At 45.3% G+C, this 19071-nt stretch overlaps 1 protein-coding gene across 3 annotated transcripts in view; it reads right to left on the reverse strand.

Moving 5' to 3' along the window:
• The window catches only part of LOC147423021 (protein S-acyltransferase 8-like), a 78879-nt gene that overhangs the window by 19198 nt on the left and 40610 nt on the right, over nucleotides 1–19071 (reverse strand). For 2 of the 3 annotated variants that reach the window (XM_086502271.1, XM_086502270.1), the window contains 3 exons: nucleotides 10456–10641; nucleotides 8757–9062; nucleotides 8207–8455 (listed from right to left, as the gene is read on the reverse strand). In XM_086502271.1, the coding sequence (XP_086358397.1) occupies nucleotides 8207–8455; nucleotides 8757–9062; nucleotides 10456–10641 (741 nt within the window). The remainder of the gene's footprint in view (nucleotides 1–8206; nucleotides 8456–8756; nucleotides 9063–10455; nucleotides 10642–19071) is intronic. The other variant, XM_086502272.1, reaches the window with a different exon arrangement.

The raw sequence follows: 19071 nt of genomic DNA on the forward strand, positions 1-19071 counted from the left end.
CACGCCTGAGACGATTGTCTCCGATAGAGACCCCAGATTTATGAGTTTGTTTTGGAAGGCAATTTGGGAGAACATTGGCACGCGGTTGCAGTTCTCGTCATCGTTCCACTTGCAGACTGACGGGGAATCTGAGATTGCCAATTCAGTGATTTTAGATTTATTGAAGTCTTGTATCTCGCATTAGAAGACTCAATGGGAAAAGAACTTACCTTTGGTGGAATTTGCCTAAAATAACACGATACACTCTTCGACGGGGAAGACGCCATGAGAGATTGTTGAAACTGCTGCGAAGGTTCCATCCTTCCTGAGCACGAAAGATTAGAAATTTGAAGCGGATGAATATTCGCGAGATTTGGATACGGCTTTTGCCAAGGTTCGCGAGACTTTACAGAAGTCTCAAGAACGACAGAAAAAGGCAGCGGATCGCCATCGTCGCAATTGGAAACTGAAGGAGGATGATTGGGTGCTCTTACTTTTGAGAAGGCACGCCTAAGAAAGAAAAAGGGAAAGGAGAGGCTTTTTCCAAAGCTTAGTATGTGATACTACAGACCTTTCCAGATTACTGACAAGATAAATGATGTCTCCTTCCGATTGGAACTGCAAGATACTTGGAGGATTCACAATGCATTGCATGTGAGTCTCTTGAAACCTGTTAAGGGTGATGTGCCTGATGATGGGGAGCCTGATGAGCAACCCAAAGTGGAAGAAAACGAGGAGATCCTTGTTCCTGAAAAGATTTAGGCACATAATGATACGAAGAAGGGTAAAGTCCGAAGGCGGGTTCTTGGTTAAGTTCAAGAACTTTCCTGCATTTGATGCGAAGTGGATGGAGGAGGAGGACCTAGCAGATACTCCTCAGATTGTGAAACTTTACCTCGATGTTTTGGTTTAGCATAGTCTACTCCAAACGGAACCCAGAACTCAGCTTGGCCGAAGATCTGGTGCAGTGGGATGCACAAGAGGGGAGTTACTCCGCTCCCTTGTCAACAGATGCCTCGATTTTGATACTAAAGTCACTGATGTCTCTTTGAGATTCAGGGATACTGAGAGCTGACAGTATTCTGCTGGATGACTTTATGAAATGGAATTCCTGATTATGATACTGATTTGTTCTTGACTTCTTGTGAGTGCAGGAACTGGTAGACGAAATGACTGCAGCATTTTGGTCTACTTGATCTCGAATAGACATGGTTGCAATAGGGGTTAGTCAATCGGACATCGATGAGGTCCCGATTGGACCTAGATGTGATTGCTAGCTACATTGCCGATAAATCATGGTCTAAGATCCGAATGAATGTTGAATGTCATGTGATGTCCTGTGATGTCTGGTGATGTCCTGTGATGTCGTGTGATGTGACTGTCGATTTTGTACATGTGCTAGATGTGCGTTCCTAGTACGTAGGTACTAACAGTCAGTGTCTGCTAAGACGGTTTATGGCTGTTGTCGGTTTTGCAGGCGTAATCGCGGTCGATTACAATGCTTTCAAGAGGAGGGTATGTCACAAAGTGATGACGTGGCGGACAGCAGAAACCCTAATTTCTGCCAGAAACCCTAAAATTCCTGCAAACCCTAAATTTTGCCAAAAAACCCTAATTTCCAGAAATCGCAGAGACGGATTATTAAAAAAAAAATTATTTTTATTTTTTTTTTGGAAAATGATGAGCGACGTGAATTTTGCTTTTGCTTTTTAAAAAAAAAAAAAGAGAAAAGACTCTCTAAGAGAGAGAGAGAGAGAACTGATGCTTTTGATTTTAAAAGCTTTTGGGGCTCGGCTTTTGGGCATCCCTTGTAACCTTTAAATTAGTGGTGAGGGCCTCACTTCTCAGAGCATCTGGACGCAGAGTCTGAGAGTGAAACCCTAACCGCTCTCTTGTACTTTGATGATTGATTAATATAAAAAGAAATACCGAAAGGGGCGCCAGTCTTTGGGGCCAATATCTCTAGGCACGGAACTCCGCCGGGCCAGTGCAAATCTATTGTGATCTGTGAATTGTTTTGAAGTGGTTATTTGGTGCTGTCGCGGTTGATTCTTGACTTGGAGTGTCCAAGTTTGTTACAGAGTGCCCATAGAGCTGATTTGGGGGATCATGGCACTATACTGGTCAGTAGTGGGACATGTACACACATCACAAGGGCTATCTACTTTAGTTCACTCCACTATTGGGGTGAAATAGGGATGCCCACTATCTCCTATACTACTTGGTATGTATGTGGATGAAATTTCAGACTACATTGAGAAAGATGGTGATAGAGGTGGCAGGTTGGCAAGGACGTGGATTCCACTATTGTTATATGATGATGATATTGTGTTGATTTTTGACTCCAACAGGGACGCGGTGTCATTTGGATGCATTGCACACGTTTACTCATGATAGTGGTTTGTCTGTCAACCTTAGCAAAACCAACGTTATGGTGTTTAACACCACTCCATAGTGGATTAGGAAATCAGCACCGACATTCACATACAATCATGAGACAGTGGAGTATACATCACACTATCTGGGGGTGATCTTCACTGGGCCTATATTTTCATTAAGGAGAGCAACAGAGACAAGATTGACTAGAGTCTATGCAACATTGGGTGAATTGGAGAGGATGTGTTCACAGATCCAATCAAGAGCCTCGGACTACGCTCTGGCTTTATGACACTCTAGTGGCTTCTGCATTGTTATACGGAGTTCAGATATGGGGGCCTTCCGTGGACCATCACGGGAGGAAAGGTCGCACTGATGGATGGGGAGGTATGGAGAAGCCTCTGGTCTCTATGATTGCACGGCTTATTAGAGCCAAGGCTTCAATACCACATGACATTATTCGAGCAGAGCTAGCTGCCCCCCCCCCATAGCGGTTGAGGCGCTTACCAGATCAGTCTCCTTTATACCACGTCGATGGAACCATGAAACCGGCCTGTTCAATCCAAAAAGGGCGGTAGACTTTACTTTAAACCTTGATTTAGCTTTCACCCATTATTAGTCGTCTATTTTACCTGTACTTTCAAGACACAACAAAGGGGAGAGGGATACAGGCTGCTAGATTGCACCTGTATGAGTAGACGGACACCAGATTGGCCCCTAACTTAGGCGCCCCTTTCGGTATTTCTTTATTGTTCAAAAGAGGGAATAAACGCTGTGGTTCCCTACAAGCTGCCCCGCACAAACTCGGCTGAATTTCCACTGTTCCAGCCCGATTTCGGCAGCATAACTGTACTAGAACCCTTCACAGTCAGTATTCCCACGCATTGGCCGACTTTCCCGACGCATACGGGCACTTTGCAAAACCTGGCGAGAATCTGCAGCACGCTGAATTCTCTGTTTTCAGCCCTGAAAATGCGCCAGATCACCTGTACAACGGTTCCCTTGCGTCCCCGAACCTCCTGGGGGTATTAGGGTCCGTTTAGGGCCAAAACCCTAAACCTGCAAAAATACACAGCAGGCTGTAATTTACTGTTTCGGGCTCCGTTTCGCATGCCGGTCGCATCCGTAGCAAGTCCTCGAGCTCCCGCACCTGTAGGGCTACTTGCCCTTTGAATCGAACGGATTTCTGGCGTGAAACCTCTCCGAATTCACATGTACCTGCGGGGGGATTAGCCGCTAGCTAATCCTGTACCTGTGCAAGAGGCTCTTGCCTCGGCAATCGCGCATGAACCCACACAACTGTACATTGGTCAAATGAAGAGCCCACTAGAGGGGCATAACATACTGCCAAAGGGGAGAGAGAGGGCAGTGCGTAGCGTGCAGGGCATCACTCCTGGCACCGCACTGTGCATAAGAGGGAAAGCAAGCACTCCATAGCTCTTGACCTGTGACAAAATCTGAAAATGAGGCTCTCCCCCTCCTAAATTCAGCGCCGCTTCTTGTTGCATGAGGCAAGTGCACCAGAATGTGCCACTTGGCACATTTACAAGCATTTTCCCGTTTCGGGGTTGCCGCCTAAAAATCTCCCAACCGGTTGCCCAGTTGACTTCACGGCAGAGTAAGAAAATGTTCCCCTTGTCATTCCGGAGGTAATGACGTCAACACATTTTCAGGTCCCAAAATAGCAGTTCCCTAAATTTTAGGAGATGCTGCCATTGTATCTTTCTAGGTCATCCGACCTTCTTTGTACACTGCGACCACATCCAGAACTGAAATGTAGCCTCTGTAGCAAAGGATTCCACTTTGGCTAGTCAATGACCCCACTTGGCTAACCATAGTCCTTGTCCAACCTTAGTGCTCTCTTGCCCTCAGGCTTCGACTCCCTCTGGACAGTTCCACACTAGTTATGCAATGCAAGGCAGTTAGATTTCCCGAGGGGTGTTTCCAAAAAGTGAAAGTAAATAGATAATAAGAAAGAAATCAACAAAAAGGATAGATAGTTGTCACACGCTGGTGACAGGGACCTTCCCAGAGACAGATATGTCCGCTTAGCACTTGACACCTCTCGATAGTTAGCTTTGCAAGGAGACACGACATGCTGGTATGGAGAGATGACATCATGGTTTGGCTACATGGATTCAGCATGGATAGACTACCCCCCTTCCAGTATTTATTGGATGTCCCCTCTAGAACTCTTACACAGTCCAAGACCACCAGGCTCATTCGCAATGACATGACTCAGCTGGATACCAGGAGGACTTGGATTCAGTCGACACAAGAGTTGGCCACGAAGATGGCTTTCTATAGGGAGCATCTTCTCCAGCTCACTGAGGATGTTTTGTGGTGAGGCCCAGATACATAGACACCCACTTATCTCACGGGATACGGTGTGCTATTTGCTAGATACGTGCATCTTCACACCAAATTCGGTGGAGACCGACAGATACATCGGAGTGTTAGCAGAGGCCAGAACATGTCCCCTTTGTCATACGAAGGCTGAGACAGAGTTGCACTATGTATGCCATTGCCCAATTTACTATAAGATACGAGGTCGTTTCATTGCTTGTTCGGAGAGGGTTTGGACCGCTTTCCAAAGTCACGGGGTATGAGGACCAGAGATGTCTGGGATTGTTCTTGATGGAGCTACAAAGACACACAGAGAGCTTGTTGAGAGGAGAGGCTAGCCAATCTCAGAGAGGATCACAGACTTCTTCTATAGAGCGGATATTGTGCAATCGGAGGTGCAACGACCACAATAGAGCTCATACACTCCTCACACCAGAGGCACGCTGATCGACTGAGCGATTGAGCTCGGGAGATCAAGGCGCCCACGGCTCAAGAGGACTACACAACATCGGCGGAGACTACATCAGCGGATTTGGGTCACCTTGGCCCGATATGCACGACGCCCGGTCTGACTACTTACCATGGAAGAGATTGATGAGATCCGCCAGCAACCGATGATGGACGTCCTCTAATCCCGATGAGGATTGTATATCATGCTCGCTCTTGTATTTGCCCTTGTATCACTTATGTCTCAGCCCTGTATCAGATGTTGTATGAGCAAACCCCCCCCCCCCCCCCCCCCCCCCCAATTTACCATCTAGTAGGTAGGGATTTTTGATATTTTTTTCAGCACCCCACTTTTTATCTTTTGTACCAAGACATTGTACTAGATTCCACCATGTTGAAACTTTGTGGTCTCATAGGTCATTTTGGCCATTTGAAGACATTAATATAGCATTTCATTTCATTTCTTCATCTCTCTCTCTCTCTCTCTCTCTCTCTCTCTCTCTCTCTCTCTCTCTCTCCCTCCCCCCCCCCCCCCCCGATCTGTCTCCTTCATACACTGCATGTGGGAACTTCCCAGAGACAAATATGCACGCCTTGCACTTGAGTCCTCTCGACAATTAGCCATGCAGGGAGATACAGCTTGCTGGTATGGGGAGATGACATCATGGTTTCAAGCGCATGGGTTCAGCATAGACAGATTGCCTCCCTTCCAGTACTCACTGGATGCGCCCTCTTTGACTCTTACACAGTCCGAGACCACCAGGCTCATTCGCCAAGACTTGACTCAGTTAGACACCAAGAGGACATGGATACAGCCAGCACAGGAGCTGGGCACGAAGATGGCTTTCTACAGAGAGCATCTCCTCCAGCTTATGGAGGATGGTTTTGTGACGAGGCCCAAATACATGGACACCCACTTGTCTCATGGGATACGATGTGCTATTGGCCAGATACGCACATCTTCACACCAGCTGCGGATCGAGCCTGGGAGATACAGCGGAGTACCAGTAGAGGCCAGGACATGCCCCCTGTGTGACATCGAGCCTGAGACAGAGTTGCACTACACACGCCACTGCCCGGTCTACTACGAGATACGAGGCCGCTTCCATTGCTTGTTCAGAGAGGGCTTTGGACCATTCTCTAGAGTCATGCGGTACGAGGATCAGAGATGCCTGGGTTTGTTTTTGCTCAAGCTGCACAGACACAGAGAGAGCCTGATGAGAGGAGAGACTAACCAGTCTCAGAGACAAATCACAGACTTCTTTAGAGCTGCCACTGGACACCCAGAGGAGTTACTACCACAACAGAGCTCGTCGCCTTACACCAGAGGCACACTGATCGACCGAGCGACTGAGCTGGGGAGATCCAGACGCCCACGACTGCGGAGGACTACACAACATCGACGGATGCTGCATCAGAGGATTCGGATCACTTTGGCTCGACGTGCACGACGCCCGGTCAGACTACTGACCATGCAGGAGATTGATGAGATCCGCCAGCGACCGATGCTGGATCTCCTTGTGATCTAGCTATCCCAGCTAGCTGTTTAGCTGCTTAGTTCACACCTAGCAGTTTAGGATTCTACAGTATTTTATTGTCATTTTGTCATCTTGTTACTCTTACTTTGTATCAGATCCACCACATTGTAACTTTCTGGTCTCATAGGTCACTTTGGTCTTTTGAAGACGTTAATATAAACATTTCATTTTCATAACATCTCTCTCTCTCTCTCTCTCTCTCTCTCTCTCTCTCTCTCTCTCTCTCTCTCTCTCTCTCTCTCTCTCTCTCTCTCTCTCTCTCAAAGACGGATTACAGACTTCTTCAGAGCAGACACGGGACATCCGCAAGAGCCACTCCCACAGCAGAGCTCCCCCCGTCTCACACCAGAGGCACACTGATTGACCGAGCGATTGAACTGGGGAAATCCAGGCACCCACGACTGTGCAGGACTACACAGCATCAACGGAGGCTACGTCAAAAGATTCAGAGCACGCTGGCCAGGCATGCACGACACCCGGTCAGACTACTAACCATGGAGGAAATTGATGAGATTCGCCAACAACCGATGCTAGATCTTTTGTGATTCAGCTATCCAAACTAGCTGCCCTTTTTTGCTTAGTTTTCGGCTTAGCTCACATCGACCAATCTAAAATCCCATAATATATATCTTTGTTTTGTACTGTTGTTAGGTTGTTTTGTTACTCTGACTTTGTATTAGATCCACCACCTTGTAACTTTCTGGTCTCATAGGTCACTATGGCCTTTTGAAGACGTTAATATAACATTTCATTTCATTTCATTTCATTTCTCTCTAGTAGATCTATTACTGTGTCTCTGGCATGTATGAAGTGCTCTGCTAGTAGTCCGTCATGCTCCTGTGATCTCCTTGTATTCAGCTTGTCGATGGCTTTCTTTCCATTTTTGTGGCCAACAGTCCCCAGCCATTGGATGCAGATGTGGAGGGTTCTGCCACAAAAATTGGCTTCTATGAGCAAAGTTCTCCCTGCTGGTTGCTGTATCTGGCAGATCTTGAGTATAAAAGCTGCATTTCTGTTTCAGTGTCCTAAGTTTTGTATACCTGTATTGATTATTCCCTACTACTCTCAAATTGCTAATTTCTCTGTCCAGCAGTATTTGATCGTCTAGAAGTGATATCATGTGCATAATAGCAGCATGATCGCGCCTTTTTTTTTTTTTTTTGGGGGGGGGGGGGGGGGGGGGGATATATGTGCAACTATACCAAACCCTTCAACTGTAACTATTTTGGGCTTGGCGCAGAATTAAGAGTTAATCATATTGCCACAATCCACAAATAGCTAATAGAACTTTTAGTTCCGACTTATCTCACTGGTTCACATTGCGGTTATCAATCAGGGATCTGTAGATCCTAGACAGGTGCAAAGTATTGAAAGAGAGTGCCACACTATGCAAAACAACATTATCTGCTTAAAATATCAAACATTGCCTTTAGTGTGGAGTGTAATTGTCCGAACTCACAATCATTGCAGTCCTTCCTTTAATTTTATAATCATAAATGATATCTTAACAATTGGAGTACCTGATTGGTGCTTATGAGATAGAGATGGAAGACAGTAAGACCACCAACAAACCAGACAGCAATGAATGTATATATAATCAAAACCATTGAGGCTGGAGCTTCTGCTATGGCTTGCCAGACAGTGCGAGGTCTCTTCGAATGCTCATCTCCATCCATTACAAATTTTATGTGCAGTGCTGACATTGCAAACACATACATACAGAGCACCGTCGCTGATGCAACAAAGATGAAGAAGAAGCGATAGTTTCGCTGCACACGGAGACAAAAACATATTACCTATCCCTTGAAGGCTTTGTGTCTTAAACCGGAAAAAAAATTGGGCATTGACTTTCATAAGATGTCAGAGAACTATACATATATCAAAACTGGCTTAGAAACATGTGCGTCCTTTAAGTGTAACACAGTAATCAGAGAGTCAAAATGTGTCGACTAAAGTGATTAGAATATTCTGCACACATAGTCGTATGACACATAAAGTCAAGGTTCTTCTTAGGCATGCACACAAAAAGGTGGTTGGATGCTTATGCTTCTGCAAAAAACTACAGCATACCTGGCCAATGCATTGTCCAACCCATGGACAGTGATGATCGAACCTCTCAACACAATTATTACAAATAGAGCAATGTGAGCAACGAGGAGGGCGATACAGCATGCAAGTATCACAGTACTTCACTTTGACAGTAACCCCATTCACGATGACATCCTTGGTTCTGGGCAACCGCCACCGTGGTGTCTGCCCTCCAGACCAATCTGCGGGAGATGCTGATGAATCATAATCTTCTGGCTCCGGCGGGTGTGCACTACGTGGTATGATGCCAGGGTCTCTACTTGAAGTGAGCAAGAGAACCACAAGAACCTGATAACCATGACTAAAAAGTCAAAATCGTAAACAAAGCAAAAACCCAAAAAAAAAAGGTTCTGGGCCCACAGACATTCTACAGTCAAGAAGATAAATTATCAACACCTTGTAAAACGAAAGAAAAATTCTAGAGGTAAAGCAGTGAAGGCTATAGCATTCGATGGGCTTAGCTACTTCTCTGACAACCAATGCTTATGTTGGCACATGCAAGAAAGCAGCCCATTCCCATTGATCAAAATAAACTTTTACACTATACAGGCTTCCACCAATACCAAGGCCTCATTAGCCAGCACTGAAATCCTGCTCATTGCAACATAATTTGCCCTATCAATACAGCAGTTCAAGTGAAGCAACAGAAGACCCTGTCTTCCAATAAAGCACATGTAACAAGATTACCTTGTTCCTAAATGTTTGACTTGCTCCCTATCTTTCATTCTTGTCCCAATCAAATTCTTCCACCAGTCATATAACACTGATTAGAGCACACTATAGTCCAGATCAGAAATGCTTACATGCCACCTTTCACATACAGTACCTTGTTTAAGACCTGGTCAAGGACTGCAACAGTGCAGGGTTTCTGTGGACACAGTAATAGGTACCGTATCATGTATGGCCATCTCTAAAAACCAATGCTGCATTTCACTTCCTTATCCTTGCTTAAGCATGCGGCAAGACAAAACCACTTTGCAACCCAACCTGGCAGCATACTTCATAACTCCATTCTTTCAGCATCTCATTTTTTCATTGATAGATCCACTTCCTCCAGGAGCGGAGCACATACAATCAGTAGAAACCTTAGAATTCCCTTCAGGATTTCATACTGGAGCAGGGGACACATGTTCCGAAACAGACAAAAACACCCAGAAAACATTTGAAATCAGCAGTAAACTTTAGGATCTCCCCCCCCCCCCCCCCCCCAAAACCGAGAAACTAGGAAAAGGGGGAAAAAAAAAGGCACACAATATGAGGTTCAAGGTACAAAACTTAATTAAGTGCGTGCATTATACACCTTCTATTCTATTATCAAGGTGTGTGAGCCTTCGCAATTGGCTCTATATGCTCAACTGCAAGATTTACGACAATATCTAAATTGAGATCAGATGTCTTCCAAAAATCTCACCAATGTCTTAAACCAAACAGCAAAATCATGAGTAATGAGATCAAACGACAAGCCCTTATCATTTGTTAGAAAAAAAAGAGGGCCCAACTTTAATTTCATTGTTCATTTTACGTCGTAAATCCTGAGAATACATTACCCATTGAAATCAAATATACCCTCATGTCTGCATATAAGCGAGAGAAAAGCCTGGAAATCCCCCTAAAGCCTTTACCATTCTCTACAAAACCTTTTTCAGTTCACAGGAAACCAGTGACTAGCCAAAAAACTTACATGTATTGTAAGAGCCACAGTCACCACCATAATAGCAATCCCGCTATTGTAGTTTGAAAACCTATGTAGAAGATGTTTCCCAACAAATATGCAGAATATCACCACTGGCACGATAATCAGAGAGATCGTCAGAAACAAGGACTTAACATCTGGTCCAAAAATAAGCCTTCCAGCAAATAAAAACTTCTGCAAAACCGACACAATAAACCTCTCTCTCTCTCTCTCTCTCTCTCTCTCTCTCTCGTCTAGTCTCTGCTGCTCTCCCCAAAGAAAACCTCAGCCCAGTGAAGACAAGCCCAAGGTAAGTGTATGCATCTGTATACTCTACAATCTCCTGACCATAAGTGAAAGTCGGTGCTGATCTCCTGATCCACTGAGGTGTGGTGTTAAACACAATAACCTTGGTTATACCAAGGTTTACAGATAATCCACTATCCTTTGCAAAACTGTGTAATGCATCCAGCTATCGCAGCATACCCTTTGGTGAGTCAGAGATCAACACAATATCATCAGCATTTAACAACTATGGGATCCACGTCCCTACCAGCTGGGCACCTCTATCACCCTCTCTGTCAATGTAATCAGACACCTCATCAACATACATACCAAATAGAGTAGGAGACAATGGGCAACCTTGTTTCACCCCAATGGTGGAGTGAACTAAATTAGATATCCCCTCACGGGTGCGTACATGTCCCATCACTGATCTGTATAGAGCCATAATCCCCCAAATCAACACAATGGGCACGAAGATGGCTTTCTATAGAGAGCATCTTCTCCACCTCACACGAGATGGGTTTGTGATTCGACCCAGCTATATGGACACACACATATGTCTCATGGTTTGCGGTATGCCATTGGTCAAATATGCACATCCTCACATCAGTTGGAGATTGAGACTAGTAGATTCAGAGGGATACCAGCAAACAGCAGGATATGCCGCTTACGCCAGCTAGAGCTAGAGATAGAGCTACATTACATGTCATTGCACAGTGTATTATAAGATACGGGGCCGCTTCCACTGCTTATTCAGAAAGGGTTTCGGTCCTTTCTCCAGGGTTATGAGTTATGAGGATCAGAGATGTCTTGGGCTATATCTACTTGAGCTGTTAGGGAATAAAGGCCTAAGTGCCTTGTACTTATAACTTATAAGTTAAAAAGACTTATAAGTGAGGGGGCCCAAGTGTGAATGGCCCCCTAGTCACTTACTCATATACTCAAATATGAAGCCCAAAATGCATAGCGAGGCTTTCTTTCCCAGTTTTCAACGAGCTCTCTCTCTCTCTCTCTCACGTTCTTCTCTGCGTGTGCTTCTACAGCGCCTCTCTCCTCTTCTCCTTCACTCTCATTGCATAGGACAGCAAGTGGGCTCTCTCTCCTGCTCCCCCACACATGGTATCAGAGCTTTAGGGTTTCCAAGAGAGCCATCTTCGCAACACAGATCAGAATTCTGTTTTTGCTCGCTGCAGTAAGGATATTCAACCGTTTTCGATCAACTCTGTCGCGAAGGGATCCTCTCACCGTGTAGAATCGACCTCCGGTGACAGTTTCCCCAAAATTAGGGTTTCAAAAACTGGCGAACAGCAGCCTATTTCTGCTGAAATTGACCAATTTCGGGGTCAATTTGATGCAATTTCATTAGGGCAAGTCTCACAGGTCAATCTTACAGGTGTTTCCACCAACGAGGTTCTGAAAATTCAGCAAAACAGGTGTTTACAGGTCTGATTTTTGCCCTAAAACAGGGAATTTCAGCAAGCAAATGATGTATACACCTTGTGGAAACCTTTGGTAAGGGTTTGGCAGCGAATGTACGCTGTTTTGGGGTGATTTCGCGTGAAATTTGCTCGCTGTTTTTCTGTAACAGCAAGCTGTTTTTAGCCCGATTGCGCACATTTGGGCGTGTTTAGGTCAGCAAAACAGGGTTTCAGTGTTTGCAATCACTCAGAATGGCTTCTCGCAGTGAAAGTGGCAATTTGTTGCACATTCGCAAGCTTGAAGGTGCCCATAACTTTGCTATATGGAAGAAGCAATGTTATAATGTGATGTTGCAGAAGAAACAGGCGAAACCTATTAAGTTACAGGGTGTGAAACCGGTTGATATGGAGGTTGAAAAATGGGAAGAAGTGGACGAGTTGGCTCGCTCCACGATCATGCTTTCGGTGTCTGACAATTTACTCTTCAATGTAGAGAATGAGCAGACAGCATGGGGCATGTGGAAGCGTTTAGACGAGTTGTATGCACAGCAGAGTGCTGCCAGTAAAGTGTATTGGCTCAAGAAGCTTATGGATCTCCGCATGAAGGAGGGCACGCACATGTCGGTGCACCTCAATGAATTCAATTCTATTTTCAGCCAACTGACAGAGCTAAAATTCACGATTGATGAGGAGTTCAAAGCTACTTTTCTGCTATGCACATTGCCCAAGAGTTGGGATGTATTCCGGACAGCTCTTAGTAACTCAAGTGCGTCACTTAAGTATGCAGATGTAGAGAGTTCTCTCCTGATGGAAGAGATGAACAGGAAGAACACCACAGGTGGGTCTTCTAATCCATTGCACTTGAGAGGCAGGTCTCAACAGAGGGAGAAATCTGACAGTAAGGACAGGGCACGCAGCAAATCTCGTAGGAAAGATGTTGTGTGTCATCATTGTGGAAAGAAAGGGCATTATAAACGGGAATGCTATGAGTGGAAGAAAGAGAAGAACAAGGGTGCTGAAACTGATGCAAAGGACAAGGGAAATGCCAAGAAGAGCACTGTGTTGATTGAGGAAATCAATGTTGCTAGTAGTTGTGACAGTGACAGCAGCACTGATGTACTCAATGCCTCTTCTGTGGATGCACATACCCTTGCTATGGGTTCTGATGTGGACATGCATACTTGGATTCTTGATTCAGGTGCCTCCTTTCATGTAACACCTCATAGGGATTGGTTTACACAGTACTCAGGTGAGGTGCAGGGCACTGTTTATTTGGGAGACAACTATGCATGTGACATTGCAAGTATTGGCAGTGTCCAGTTTTCCTTTGCTGATGGTATGACTTTTGTTTTACACAAAGTGCGTCATGTGCCACAACTCAAGAAGAGTTTGATTAGTACAGGGCAGCTAGATGATGCAGGCTATCACACCACTTTTGGTGATAGCAAGTGGAAAATTTGTAAAGGGGCCCGGATTGTAGCCAAGGGTTGTAAATCGGACACTTTGTATCCTTTGCATGTATCTAGTGTGCGTGACCATGTTGTCGCCGTAACCGAGCAGCCAAGTGTTTCTTTGTGGCATGGCCGGTTGGGACACATGAGTAAAAGAGGAATGCAAACTCTGTCTCGTTGTGGTTATTTGCCGTGTTTGAGGTATGCTGATTTTTCTCATTGTGAGCACTGTATTTATGGTAAGCACAGTCAAACACCGCACAAAAGGTCAGTTTCTTTGAAGTCTGACAGGTTAGACTTAGTGCATTCCGATGTATGTGAAATGCCACAGTTGTCCTTAGGGGGAAAGAAATATTTTGTCTCGTTTATCGATGATGCTACACGTAAGGTGTGGGTGTATCCAATACGTGCTAAAAGCGATGTTTTGGATACTTTCAAGAAGTTTCTTGCGTTTGTTGAGAATCAAACTGACAAGAAGCTTAGGTCTTTACGCTCAGACAATGGGGGGAAGTATGTATCAAAAGCATTTATTAACTTTTGTGCTACTAAAGGTATTAAAAGAGAGCTCACGGCTCCTTTTAATCCCTCTCAGAATGGAGTTGCAGAGAGGTTGAACCGGACTATCCAGGAGAAAGTTCGGAGTATGCTGTCACATGCTGCATTACCTCATGGTTTTTGGGCAGAAGCTGTACAAACAGCTATTCACTTGATTAATCGCTCACCTAGCAAGGCTTTGGGTGGAAAGGTGCCTGAGGAGGTGTGGTCTGGCAAGCCACCCTCATATGCACATTTAAGAGTGTTTGGTTGTGAGGCCTATGTTCACATCCGGAGTGAACTGCGCACCAAACTAGAACCAAAGTCTCATAAATGCATTTTCCTAGGATATGGTGAGGATGGTGAAATGGGGTATAGATTATGGGATCCCGCATTACGGAAAATCATACGCAGCAATGATATCATCTTCAATGAGAATTGCATGCACAAACAGCCCACAAAGGTCGAGGAAGTGCGCCGGGTTGTTTTTCGTGAAGATGTTACATATGGATAGCCAAGAAGGCCCAATGTTCAGCAGCCTTTACATGCTGAAAATGGTGCTGAAAATCAGCCATTAGCTGCTGAAAATCAGCCCCAACAAGTTGCCATTGATGCACCACAGGTAGGGGAACAGGTTGATGCTCCTAGACCACCCGTTGTTGCGATGCAACCGGCTGAACAGCCTGCTGTTTTTGATGGTTTACAGGCTGAAAATCCACCTGTCATGGATCATTGGGTGCGTAGGTCTACTCGGGTGACAAGGCCCCCCGATAGATATGAACCGTCTTTGGACTATGTCATGCTTACTGATTGTGGTGAGCCGTCTTGCTATAAAGAGGCTATGCAACGGGAAGACAGTAAGAAATGGTTCAAAGCAATGGTTTCGGAAATGCAGTCTTTGGAGAAAAACCATACATGGGACTTGGTTGATTTGCCTAAAGGGCATAACGCTCTGCCATGTAAATGGGTTTACAAGACCAAGGTCACATCTGATGCTTCTTCTAAGTACAAGGCACGTTTGGTTGCTAAAGGGTACAAGCAAAAGCATGGTGTTGATTTTGATGAGATTTTTTCTCCTGTTGTAAAGCTTGCCACATTACGTCTTGTTCTAGGCCTGGTTGCTTCTGAAGATATGGAGTTAAAGCAAATGGATGCCAAAACAGCGTTTTTGCATGGTGATTTGCTTGAGATGATCTATATGATGCAGCCAGAAGGTTTTGTGTCAAAGGGGCAAGAGAAGAAAGTATGTAGACTCTTGAAGAGCTTGTATGGTTTGAAACAGTCTCCCCGTGCATGGTATCACAAGTTTGATACATTCATGAGGTCTCAAGGATACAAAAGAAGTAATTCTGATCACTGTTTGTATATCAAAACGGCAAGTGATGGATCTCTTCTATTGCTGATTTTGTATGTTGATGACATGCTTATTGCGGGTAACAATGTCACAGAGTTGGATGGACTACAGCAAAGCTTAAAGAATCGCTTTGACATGCAGGATCTTGGTAATGCTAATCATATTTTGGGCATGCGTATCTCTCGAGATAGGATCAACAGGCGTCTGTATCTATCTCAACGAGATTATGTCAATAAGGTGCTACATCGTTTTCATATGGATGGGGGAAAGGCACTTGGTACTCCGCTGCCTCCATATGTAAAACTGATTGCACATGACTGCCCAAACACAGATGACATGCGGGCTGAAATGGCCAAGATTCCTTATGCATCAGCCGTTGGCAGTTTGATGTATGCTATGGTTGCTACACGTCCGGACATTGCATTTGCGGTGAGAGTGGTAAGCAGGTACATGAGCAATCCTGGCAAAAAGCATTGGGAAGCAGTGAAGTGTATCTTGAGATACTTGAAAGGCACTAAAGACTTGTGCATTTGTTTTGGGAAGAGTGAGACATCTGTGCATGGCTTCACAGATGCAGATTTTGCTGGACATCCAGATTGCAGGAAGTCTACCTCTGGATATGTGTTTACATTCACAGGAGGTGCAGTTTCTTGGATTTCTAGACTGCAAAAATGTGTTGCTTTGTCTACCACTGAGGCTGAGTATGTGGCTGCCACTGAGGCATGCAAAGAAGCTTTGTGGCTCATGCGTTTGGTAGAAGAGCTTGGCATTAAGTCACCGGTTCCTGTGCTACACTGTGATAGTCAGAGTGCTATTATGCTTGCAAGGAATCCTGTTTTTCATGCCAAGACAAAGCACATAGAGGTGAAGTATCATTTTATCAGGAGTGTGCTTGATGACAAGAGCATTACACTTGTCAAGGTGCACACAGATGACAACCCTGCAGATATTTTGACCAAGAGTCTTCCAGCAGAGCGGTTTGCATATTGCCGACAGATGATGGGTGTTGGATGAGTAAGTGCATGATCAGCTGTTGTATCATAGTTAGCTGATTCTTTGATCTCCCAAGGTACATTGCCTTTAGGTGGGAGGTTGTTAGGGAATAAAGGCCTAAGTGCCTTGTACTTATAACTTATAAGTTAAAACGACTTATAAGTGAGGGGGCCCAAGTGTGAATGGCCCCCTAGTCACTTACTCATATACTCAAAGATGAAGCCCAAAATGCATAGCGAGGCTTTCTTTCCCAGTTTTCAACGAGCTCTCTCTCTCTCTCACGTTCTTCTCTGCGTGTGCTTCTACAGCGCCTCTCTCCTCTTCTCCTTCACTCTCATTGCATAGGACAGCAAGTGGGCTCTCTCTCCTGCTCCCCCACATGAGCTACAGAGATATAGGGACACTTCACTGGGGAGAGCTAGAGAGCTTTTCACTAGATATGGGACAGCCAGAGGAGCAGCCATCACTGCAGAGCTTGGCCCACACTCATTCGACCACTACCGGCACTCTCATTGACCGAGCACCAGAGCTACGAAGATCCAGACGGCCACGATTGAGGAGAGAGGCTACACAGCATCGACAGAGATTACAACAAAAGATTCGAGCCATACTCTCTCTCAACATCCAGAGTACAGATGAGGATGGATTCTAGTAGTAGTAGTATTTTTGTTCTATTTCTTTTGTACCCAGACATGGTATAAGATTCACTAGTTACAGATTGGTCTCATAGGTCATTTTGGCCTTTTGAAGACATTAATATAACATTTCATTTCATTTCTCTCTCTCTCTCTGGATAGATCATTAAGGTCCCTTGGGATAGTTTCCTACGATGTTAAAATTCTCTACTTCTCCTTCTCCTCCTCCTCCTCCTCCTCTCTCTCTCTCTCTCTCTCTCTCTCTCTCTCTCTCTCTCTCTCTCTCTCTCTCTCTCTCTCTCTCTCTCTCTCTCTCTCTCTCTCTCTCTCGCCCCGCCCCCCTCGCACTCTCTCGCTCTCCCCCTCTGCAGCCCCACCCCACGCTCCCCCCCCCCCCTTGCTGCCCCATGTGTAGAGAGAGAACCTGGAGAAAAAGAAAGCGTAGAGAGAGAAAACTTGCGCACGTAGAAGAAAAGAAAGAAAGATATATTAACGTTTCGAAAGAGCCAAAATGGCCCATGAGACAAGAAACTATACATCTGGTAATACATCTCTCGTCTACTGAAACAGAAAAAAGATCTACTCAACATCATAGTGATGTTTGAGTCTACAAAGCTAAAACTAAGCTAAAACTGAGAATATGTACAAATACATGACTGATCCCATCCAAATCTGACCATCAACTTCTATCTCCCTATCCTCTATCCCAGGATATCCCAGATGGGTAGACCCAGTATAGAGAGGCCGCTGAAAGGTGGCACTCGTCTCCGATGTCGAGCGATGATGCCTCTGATTTGGTGCAAATGGCGGGGTCTTGGTCGAGGCCCGGGTGGTCGAGGACGGCGAGTACGACCCTGTGCAATGGCCTAATCAAGACGGACTCCTCTAGAGAGAGAGAGCGTAAAGAGAACCTGCATGCGTAGAGAGAGAGAGAGAGAGAGAGAGAGAGAGAGAGAGAGAGAAAATCTCTTCCTCTCCCTCTCCTTTTGCGGCCTTCAACAAAATGGTAAGGATGATCCTATGGATGATGCCATTTAAAAATGCAAGGAAGAAATGAGCGAGTCCATCAACAAGATTAATCGCCACCTTCTAGGTACTATAAAGGCACTCAACGAGCGCGTGTTGGCACAGGAAAGCACGATACATACACTTGAGGATCATGTGAAGGCCCAAGATGAGAAAATCGCACTACTCAAGAAAGAGCTTGCAGAGGTGCGATCGCAAAATGTACTCGAAGAAGGAGAGCTTCAACCCTCAGTAGTTGAAGAGCTTAACACGATTAAAGAACAAGTGCGAGCCATCAAAGAAGGTGAGGAGCAACAAAAAGAAATGACGACCTCGTGGGTAGATATCATCACAAAGACCCAACAAAAAGCAGAAGAGGCCGAGAAATGGGTCGAGATCGTCAAGAAGGAAAGGGCAAGGAAATAACCCCCACACCAACCATCATTAACCTGACACTAGAAGAGGAGCAAAGGAGACGTGTGCGGGCCTTACACGTCATGATATGTGGCCTCAGAGACCGAGATAATGTGGATGAAGAGGTGAAAGAACCCATGACTATGGTGGGGGTTAATGAGCAGACGCATACGAGGGCTTGGAGAGTGGGCAATAAGAAAAGTGGGAGCAAGGGGGAAACCTCGAAGGAAAGGGCACTCATCCTCTGTTTCCCCTCCATGGAAGCGAAGAAGGAATTCTTGAAGAAGAGACTGACTCTAAAGAAGACAGGCATCTTTCTTGGAGATAACCTCACCCTCTCGCAGATTGCTCATATGCAAGAGGTGATGCCGCAAATTAGAGCGGCAAGGGAAAAAGGGAAGATTGCTTTTTATCGGGATGGAAGGGTGCGATATTGGAGCGACTCTCCGCATGACGGTGCGAGACCTACGGGACCACACTAAAGATGGTAGCCTGGAATTGTAATGGGTCACTCCGTCTTGATGTAGGTGTCTTTG

The sequence above is a fragment of the Adiantum capillus-veneris genome, chromosome 26, assembly GCF_014529385.1.
Source record: "Adiantum capillus-veneris isolate H3 chromosome 26, ASM1452938v2, whole genome shotgun sequence".
Lineage (NCBI taxonomy): Eukaryota > Viridiplantae > Streptophyta > Polypodiopsida > Polypodiales > Pteridaceae > Adiantum > Adiantum capillus-veneris.